This window comes from Halictus rubicundus, chromosome 16 (genome assembly GCF_050948215.1).
Source record: "Halictus rubicundus isolate RS-2024b chromosome 16, iyHalRubi1_principal, whole genome shotgun sequence".
Taxonomy (NCBI): Eukaryota; Metazoa; Arthropoda; class Insecta; order Hymenoptera; family Halictidae; genus Halictus; species Halictus rubicundus.
In genome coordinates, this window is record NC_135164.1 from 1962247 (window position 1) to 1972224 (window position 9978).

A 9978-nucleotide genomic window follows, 5' to 3' on the forward strand; every position below is an offset into this window, starting at 1 on the left:
TACTTTCGGCCTTTAGTCATTTACGGGCTGTATTACTTATCTACTTAACATTTTTTTACATGGAATAAGGGATTGATTATTTTTGTGACAGAAAATATATACATGAAGTATTGTTAGGAATACTTATCTGTAATAATTGTAGGTGGACTGGTGGGCGGTGGAATCATGTATGGCGTTTTCAGTCTTCGTCGCTATCTTCGTCAATTGTCGTTGTTATTTAGTCGTTATTGAAAATTCTAGTGACCGAACTATGTCTGTGTCGTATCGAGCATAAGATAAATAATAAATGATAGCAGCTACATGTGAGCAACATCCAACAGTGCGATTACTATTGGCAGATTCACAACAATACCGTTTTATACCGGAATGACCAGTTGAGTTTGGTATATATTCTATGCAGCATTTGTACGTTTTGCGGTTGACATGTCGCGATTTTACTTCGAATTTTACAATATTATTATTTTCTATCATATTAAATAACGGACATTAATTCTATTATCGTATTCATCCATTATTTCGGCCAAATACGAAACAAAAAGTCTTCAGCGGTTCCGCAGTCGAAAACCAATATTCGGATATACCCTTCAAAGTATAATTGTCGTTTTTTGTACTACGCAATTTTTAAAGTCTGGACGATGTTTCTCTGAACTTAGGAATGTTTAATATTACATAATATAATTTTACGATAATTATAACTTAGTTTTTCACGGAAAAAACGCCGAAAAAAGTGGTTTTTATTTTTTCCTACTATGACGCACCAAACGCAGGAATTTGAAAAAAATGAAGTCTAATACTTAGGAGAATATCTCGTTGCTAAGTTAATTCAGAATTTTAAATTGTCATTAAATGGGGAAAATGGGCCAAAAACTGGATTTTCGATTTTCCTCTATAACTACCCTTACAGATGAGCTATCGGGCTAAAACTTGGCTGAAAGGTATCTTTCTTGGTAGGCTATCGAATGGCGCAAATTAGAATAAAATACTTTCCAGGGCAGATTTGACTCCCAAACCCGGCTATTGCCTTTTACATGGAAAGAGGCTACCGGATATGCTTCCCGTTGAAATTGAATAACAAGGCTAGACAAACTAAAACCGCGAATAGCAAATTTTTTGCGAGAACAATTCTCGTGACACGTGTAAATGCCACCGAGAGCAACTTATAATATTTCCAAATAATTGTACAATGCAAGGTGCTCTCAAGTCTGTTCGCACCTTGACGCAAGAAGATGACCGGAAATGCGAGTCCGATCGCTTCCTGGGTCGATTTCGATTTGTCGTCGGCCGAAGCGTTCGTGTCAGGAAGGGAGAGAATGATACCTCCCCTGCCCCTGTCCGCCCTCTGATCTCCGCACAGTATACACGTCCTACAACGTAGACATAGGAGAGCATCGGCAGCGCATGCTGAAAGCTCCCACTATCGATCCACCTGCGCCCGAGTTTCCTCGCTCGCCTCACAAGTTCCGCGGACGTTCGTCTCGACAGAACGGTGTTGCGTGCAACTGCTCGCGGCCAGACGTACCGTTTTTTAAAAAAAAAAGGAAAAAACATCCTCTCTTTGCTGTCCCGCGGTCTCCGGAATTGCGAAACCAGTCAGCGAGAGAACACGATGGCGCGTCGCGTGGATTACACCAAGGCCATCTTCGTACTATGTGAGTCCTTCGAGTTAGAGCTACGCGATTTCCCTCGGATCTGCGCGACGGAACTCCTGTGGCTTCTCGCGTACTCGCGTCGCAATCTTCCTGTGCGTTAAACCTGTCGAACGAAGCCCTTGTCAAACTACCCCCTTTCGAGAGACGTCGTTTTCGACGTTGACACATTTCCGATTGTTCTTCGTTTCCACCAAATGCGACCCCTATCGAGCAACCTTACGGGTTTCGGTTTTTCTAATCTCGAGATACGATTGCACTCGGCCGATTAGCCCCGGTAATTAGAGAAAATACAGTTGCGTGAGCGGGTTGGTCGCGTGATGCCCGCCTCTTCGCTGACGATAACGCCGTTTCTTTCGTCTGCCTTCGGCTCGGAGTCGAGACTTCAGACCCTTTTGAGAAAGAGTGAACCACCTCGCCGAACGGCTTCCGGTTCAAAGAACGGGCGTAACGAGCTCGCGAAAAACTCATTGTTAAAGAGACGGGCTTCGTGCCGGAAAAAGCGTCGCGTGCAGCGGAAACGGGCTGGCCCTATCGCCTAACGAATGACCTTTCCGCAGGGTGTGTCTCGACTTCGGCGATCAGCATACCAAGCCCATCGCCGCTGCCACAAAACTTGGACGACCAACTGTACACGACACGCAGGACACCGAAGCTGAAGATCGACCTGCCCGTCTCGAAGTCCAGGCAGGCTTCGGTAAGATTACCGTTCTCGGAACGTAAACAACACTCAGCGGCCTTTCTGCACGACCGAGCTACAGAACGCTCTGCGACCTGTCGCTCAAACATACAGGGTGTCCCAGTTTTTTCCGGCCAAACTTTGCCAGCGTGTTCTACATGCAAAAGTAAGAAATAAATGTTGTATGAACATATGCTCTTAAATGTTTTATTAAGGGGTTATAACTAATAATACAAAATGATAATGAACTGGCATTTCCTCGATACGGCGTACAAACGTATTATGAGTATCTCTATTTGTGTTTACATAAACTCTTATGTTTACATAAACTCTTATGTTTACTTGCTGAAGTAGTTGATATCGAAATTTTTTATTAACGAGTTAACATTTCAAAATGACGTCCGTCATTACGAATACAGGATTGGCATCTAACAAAAATTGACCCTATTGTATTGTAGAACAATACCGATAGTCTATCACGTGAATGTAGAACAATACCGACAGTTCTATCATATGCCGAGATGACGGAGTGCGCCACGGTCGAGGCAACGTCTCCGCGCTCGAGAACACGATTATATAATTTTCCCTTTTGTTCCTCAATAAACTCTACCGAATTACACCTCTGTTCGCTTCAACCGCCTACATATCCTTCTCGGACCTTTATCCTACAGTATTACTAATTTCTTCTCCATTTTCTCTAATCGCAGCAAATGCGTCTGAAATCCTCTGTGCTAATTGCTCACGAGTGTTAATTTGTGGTTCGTAAACTTTTGCTTTCACAACTCTCCACACGTAAAAATCCATTGACGTGAGATCTGGCGATCTTTGAGGCCATGAAGTGCATATCATAAAAATGCATATCAGCGTATTCACATTTGGAAAATTCTCGTGGCATCTCGATATCAAGTCGTATAGCGTACTAAACATTATTAGCTCAGTAGAAATCCATGTCGATATCAACTACTTCAGCAAGTAAACATAAGAGTTTGTGTAAAAACAAATGGAGATATTCATTATACGTTCGTACGCTGTGCCGACGAAATGCCAGTTAATTATCATTTTGTATTATTAGTTATAACCCCTTAATAAAACATTTAAGAGCAATGTTCATACAACATTTATTTCTTACTTTTGCATGTAGAACACGCTGGCAAAGTTTGGCCGGAAAAAAACTGTGACACCCTCTAGGAACGTTTCGGCCTAATCGGGGGAAGTCTGCGTCGAACTAGTCGGCTGCAATACTTTTTCCCCGATCGATAAACGAGTCGGAAAATGTAACAATCGCGAAATAGTTGCTGGCACTCGATTGGCAAAACCCGCGAAGAGCATGGGGGTGATTCGATGATTGCTCGCGGTACGGTTTTCCGCGGCAACGATGGAGTAATGACGATTTCATTGTTTTTATACCGGTACGAGTGCTACGATATACAGTAAATCGAAAGACCTATTTGAATTTCTCAATTCATTTCTAGTAGCTTCTTAGCTACTATGTTATTGTAATTACTCCACCGTTATTAGAACAAACTTGGTAATTGTTGAATCACCTTTGTTCAAGATCGTTGTAGAATATTTCAAAAAGGTAAAGCTTGCCTGTTGCTTCTCGTCAAGCTAGAGCACGCTGCAACGCATCGGACGCTTTCGTAGAAATCCTCTTGCGTATTCTGACGAACGAAGTAAACGGCAAGTTTCGTTTTTTAAGAGCCCAGTTTTTAACGACAGCGATATTTTGAACTTTGAGCTGAGAAGCACGACCACGATGCTTCTGGAGACGACAACCACCACGCATAAACCATTCTCGACGGAACAACCACTGTACCGTTTGGACCGTAGCAACGGTCAGGCTTGCATCCTCTTGCAGGTTGATGCTCTGATCACCGTCAAGTATCGCACGAACCTTGGGGAAGATCAGGTAAGCGTCGATCTCTCGTGAGATTCGTAGGACTGGCGACTTTGTGAGTTAACGTGATCGATATTTTTTCGCAGGAGGCGAACATTTACGTTCCGAACGATGCCACAGTGACCGGCAACTGTAACGACGAGAACACGGTCACGATGTCCTTAAAGTGGAAGGCGTTCGTTCTGTTGTGGAGCTTTGCCAAGGTAATCGATTTTAGTACGGCGGCACTCCGTTTATCCGAACTGGATCGATCGGATAATAGGAGTCTGTTTACTCTATAGTTTGGAAACCCCTTGCCCAGGCTAACCAGAGACCAGTAGAGACAATATTCTTGTATTTTCGGATTTCGCCTCCGAAGGGCTTGCGTGGAACAGAATTTGAAGGACACTGGTCCGAGTAGAGTGTAGAAGCAATTTCAAGGAAAAGAGGAAGCGTCACAAGTGATGTTCGGACTTGTTAGGGGATCTCTAGGCCAGCAGCTATCGCGTTCATCGTGTCGAATGGTACCTGAACTCTGAATATTTCAGACTCCCGGCGGAGAGCGGTGGTACGTCGAGAAGATCGAGCTGACCTACAACTCCAGCGACCGACACTTCGAGCACGTCGATCAGCCGAGTAAGTGACCGTAGCCTCTTGAAACAAAGCGTCGTTCCCATTCAACGATCGATCGACTCCAATTTTCTTTCCTCCTCTAGACAAGACGATTCGAGTGAACACCGGCCAGAAGCACAGCGCCATGTTGTTCCCGACACCGGTTGGCAAGTCGTATTCCTGCCCCGGGGAGACGACCGTTCGCCTAACCGATGGCAAGCACCACGCCAGCGTGCTTCTCAGGTGAAACTTCTCGAAATCTAGTTATGGATGTGTACCGATCGATGCGAGGAGCTGAATAACGACGGGCATTTCGAAATTCCAGAGACATGAAGCTGCAGCCGTTCAAGTTCAAGAACAACGAGTTCGCGGCCGAGTTTTCCTGCACGGCGCTGAGCGCGCGCGGAACCCGCGACGAAACCGCGCCGGTCGCTGTCGGCTCGACATTGGCGGCCGCTGTTCTACTCACTATCACCGGCTACGCGGGCTACCGCTACTTCAAGGTGAAAAAGGTCAAGTACGACACCATGGAGTAAGGGAAGAAGCATCCCAGGGAGGTCTCCGGACGCCGAGCAACGAGAAGACCCCCGACACCTCCGTCGTCCGGCTGATTGCGATCTCCGTCGATCGTTCGCATCGACTAGATCTCGTCAACGATCCACACGACGTCGCGCCGACGAGGAAGAACGCATCGATCAGCCTCGAAACGGCGTATCCTCTCGACCTCGCGAATCCACAGAGCCGGACTCCACGGATTCGCCGGTTTTAGCGATTTCGCGAACAATATGGCGTCGGTGTCGCCGCCGCGACGCCGATCCGAGAACGAAGCCCTCAGGCAGCTGAACACTTTCTCGAGGAACTAGGTCGTTCGTCGATCGATCCTTGTCACATATCCTGTTTCTCCAGTTTCAACGTATACATAATACTATATTGTTCTTGTTATTATCATTATTATTATACGGTTAGCCTGCGGATGTTCGCGCGAAAAGTGTCTTTCGTCGACCGGAAGATCCCTCGTGGTTGAAATTTCCTTCGATCTAGTTTGATAGATGTGTACCGTCAAGCATGGTTGACGTTTCCGAAAGTCCGCAGGCTACACTATTCTTGTCCGACTTGATTTACACGTAGCAATTTCTGTCGGTCTGCTTCCGTCGTTGCGAGACAAGTCTCTCCGTTTCGAAGAACCGTTTCCTCGCTGAAGGAAACGTCGCTCAGGCAACATTTCCCGTCGGCCCCTGTTGCCTTCTTCCTTCTTTACAGAATGGGAGAAGCACAAGAAGGCAACAAGGGGCGACAGAACAAGTTGCTCGATATTGCTTCAGTGTGGACGTTGCTTGACACGTTCGCCACCACTGTCGCGGATACGTGACGTCCACTATCTTTCAGTTCACTTGACCCCTTGCTCTACGATGTACTTTACGACAGCAATGATTGAAACCCTTTTCTGGTTTATAATTCGTTGGGAGAAAAAGAAAATTGATATTTATCTTGCGACTATGGTTATACATATCTATGTTTATACATAGGTAAATACATATCGACCACAATAAAATAGAATTTTACTTCTGTTTCAAGCGAATCAATAATATTTAATAGATTGCGTCAGAAGTCTTCGTCACGAGTCTAACTCGATGTTATAGTACAAGGGGTTAAAGATAGTCGAGTCAATTGTATACGGTGTACTTCTTCTTCTAAACCGTTTAAATATTTCACGAAGTTGCATGCAATAAAACATCGATGAAAGTTAGCAACGGAACGGTGGGCGAACGTGTTAATCCCTTGTACTACGATTTATTTTACGATTGCGATGATTGGAACTTCTTTGTCGTTGATGATAAGAAGAGGAAAGCAGTTTGTTGATGGTTACATATTGACATCAACGACAGAGAATTTTATTTCGATTTAAGAGAAATTAATAACACGCGTATTTAGCGGATCCTGTTCGAAAACTTCATGACGAGTCTGACTCGGTGTTATAGTACAAGCGGAAACGAGACGAAGAACGCTGTCGTCACGTTTTGCCTCCGCGCGTTTTTTCCACTTGTGTCCACACGTCTGTCCTCTTTTTCGCCTAAACGCACATCCGAATGTCCGTGATTCTCGCCCCGACCCGGTCTCAGTCGGTTTCGATCGCCTCGCTTCGTCGGGACCGAGGTACTCCCGCGAATGATTTGCTCTTCGTGATCCCACGTCGAACTGCTACGTGTATCGCGATCGCTGTAGATCATCTAATTTCGAACGTTTTCTGATCGTCGATATAATATATCGTGTAAATATGTTGCAGCGATCGGCGAAGCTCGCGATCCGGCTTCCTCGTTCGCGACGAACGCCAAGACGATCCGACTCGATCGCGCGAGATCTCGCGGTCGATCGGGCCTCCGTCTCGTCCCGACGCCGTATTTCTTCTCTCGACACCGTCGCGAACTTCGGCGACCGCGAGCGTTTTCTGTTCGGGTAGATCCTTTTGACGCGAACATATCACACGAACGTGCAATCATTGTTAGTCGATGAATAGACCATATCAACGATGCTAAAACTACACGCGTTAACGAACGAGACTCGGTTCCCGGGACGACCGTGTTGACGGGTTCCGGAAATCGTTGCTGAATAATCGATCTTTACACCCCTCGTACGTTCGAGTTCGATCATTTTTTTTTTTCTCGTAGCCCCCCGTTCCCCTTCCCCCTCGCGGGAAATAGCGAGGCAACGGAAAAATTAGAACGAATAGACGACGACAACGATGACGACGACGGTGTCAATGAAGTCGAACGATTCTCTCCGATCCCGTTGGAAGAAAATGAAAAGAAAAAGAAAAAAGAAAAAAGAAACGTAGCTATAGTTTTAACCGAGTGAATTGCATACTTAAGAGTAACCTGTATGTGTTTCGCGTGTATGCCGGCCGGCGCGCCGACCGTTCGCATACGTAACGTACGCATATCAATTTATTACAATTGTATCGATATGTACGTAAACATATGAACCTCTGTCTTCCAAGCGCATATTAAAAAAAAAAAAAAGAGTTGAAACTTCGTGTGTAAATATATAAATACATGCATAACAATACATAACGTTAAAACAGTACGTGCATACAGTACACGCATACATATACGTATTGCATGTACAATTAAACGAGCATCGCGTATCGTGTTTCTGTGTGACGAAGTCAACGTTTGTTAGGATCGTCGGTGCTGCTCGACACGTCTGCGTCGGCAGAACGGAGGAATGTCTTTTCCTTTTCGCCGCGATTCGAAGAATTTCGAGAGAGAGAGAGAGAGAGAAAGAGAGAGTGCGTGAGAGAGAGAGCGAGAGAGAGAGAGAGAGGTTGATAGATAGAGAGAGAGAAAGAGAGCTAGAACGTGCGCCACGGATTAGGGTCTCCGCGATCGGTCGCGAGACGTTTCGGACGTTTGAACTTTTTATGCTACGAGATCGTTACTCACAGGTGCTCCGATCTTACCACGGAGATGGTCTACATGTAATTACGAAGATGTATTTTTGTGCTAAAGCCAATCTTATTATACATAAATATTATCAACGGTTAGGGGATGTGAAACGAAATCGAGAAAGACGACGTTGACGATGGCCTGGTAAAGCGAGAGACGCGCACTCGGTAATTTCGGTTTTCGGAACGACCACCAATCGTGTGTCCAGTCACCAGGAAGAGAGAGAGAGAGTGTATGTGTGTATTGAGAGATAGAGAGCGAAAGAGAGAACGCGACGGATTATGAATCATATCGCTTGTCCTATTTCTGCAACGTTAAGTCTCGTAATAGTGTTATTGTAACGCGTCGCGTGGCGCGAGAAACAGCACGGAACGATCGCGTATTTAAGGGACACGGCCACGGGGTGGTGCGTAACGCGCGTCTATTAAGATTGTAGCATATCGATAAAATAAAGGCTGTTATACAAGTTTCCTCTTTGACCGCAAACGCCTATCTCCCCGAGCACTTGCACCGGGCACGAAAACCCTCGGAACCATTTCCGCGAAGACCAGATGACTCACGAGCTTTGGAAAATGATGAAACAATCGCCGGTAAGTAATCTATTAACACTAGGGGTGCGCGGGAACCCGAAAATACGGGTCGCGAATTTTTTTCGGCTCGACCTGACCCGACCCGAAGCTTTGGGTACCCTCACACCCCTAGTTTATAAATGCGCGACGATTAGGATTGTTATCAACGTGGATCCTTTCTTTCTAGGAGCCATCTCATTTCCTAAAAATCGACTCGGATGACGCGTCGTGTAGGACGCGTGTAGGAAATATTGGTGCTTCACGTTTATGCGAGCAGGGTGCGTGATCATTCGACGATTATGGACGCGGAGGCTGGCCGCGTAAGATCCGAGATTACGAGACGTAATCCTCGGTTCGAACCGATTTTCTCGACTAGTCGTGCTACCCACAGTTAGAGGGTCGAGCGTGTCTCGGGGACAATGCGATCGGCCTGTTCGAACTATTGTCGCCGAGACGTTTCAATAGGCATTGCGACAATGAACTGTTGACAACTGTGCTAGGCGTTGCGTAAAGGGCGACGGTGGTTCCCTTTTAGTTAGGTTCCCTTCGACGGGTATAAGCCTGCTTGACTGTACTTTTCACGCCCTTTTCCACCGACACTGCGCTGGGACGCCATGGAATTATTATGTCGCGTGACCACCCTTCTCCTACGTCGCGGAACAGACATCTGCCGTTGTAAATATTAACGAGCTGATTGCCGGATCCGCGACCATTAACGTTCGACCGAATCGAAAGAGTGAAATAGCGCGTTTGTATACGCTAATGATGCGAATTAATTAAATACCCCCCGAAAAACCGCGCTCATCCGCGCGTAAGCTTAAACATACCAAATGTCAATCATGCTCTCTGTTCTTTCATCGTACCACTTATGAACCAACTCGTTACGTTTTCTGCTCGGTTTAGCGTCGATCATTATACCCGAAGAATCCGCGAAAAATCGCGTACCTTCGTATCGCGTGTCGATCTCCCGCGGATTTTCTGTGGATCGCAGTCCTCGGTGCCATACGTTCGACCGGCCGTAATAACGACCACGCAAACGACGTCGAACGATGACGATCTGGAGATACGGGTCATCACCGTGGAAGGGGTGGTTAGCCGGGAGGATAATTGAGCGTAATTGGTTGCGTTTGATGACAGATGTAATCCTGGCGGA

The 9978-nt window shown here is 46.1% G+C and overlaps 1 protein-coding gene and 1 long non-coding RNA gene across 3 annotated transcripts; both read left to right on the forward strand.

The window, feature by feature from the left end:
• Window positions 1-1472: 1472 nt before the first annotated feature.
• Window positions 1473-5429, forward strand: LOC143361996 (lysosome-associated membrane glycoprotein 5). 2 transcript variants are annotated; one of them, XM_076801766.1, is made up of 7 exons: window positions 1473-1649; window positions 2207-2343; window positions 4025-4234; window positions 4309-4425; window positions 4750-4837; window positions 4918-5056; window positions 5139-5429. In XM_076801766.1, exons 1-7 carry the CDS (start codon window positions 1607-1609, stop codon window positions 5347-5349), a joined length of 945 nt encoding a protein of 314 aa, XP_076657881.1. In that variant the 5' UTR covers window positions 1473-1606; the 3' UTR covers window positions 5350-5429. The 2 variants fall into 2 exon arrangements, with proteins under 2 accessions (XP_076657881.1, XP_076657882.1); XM_076801767.1 differs by having other exon boundaries at window positions 4064-4234.
• A 151-nt stretch (window positions 5430-5580) lies between these two features.
• LOC143362003 (uncharacterized) lies at window positions 5581-8723 on the forward strand. The gene is made up of 2 exons (XR_013083566.1): window positions 5581-8134; window positions 8167-8723. It is a non-coding gene; the product is annotated as an uncharacterized LOC143362003 (long non-coding RNA).
• The last annotated feature ends 1255 nt before the right edge of the window (window positions 8724-9978 follow it).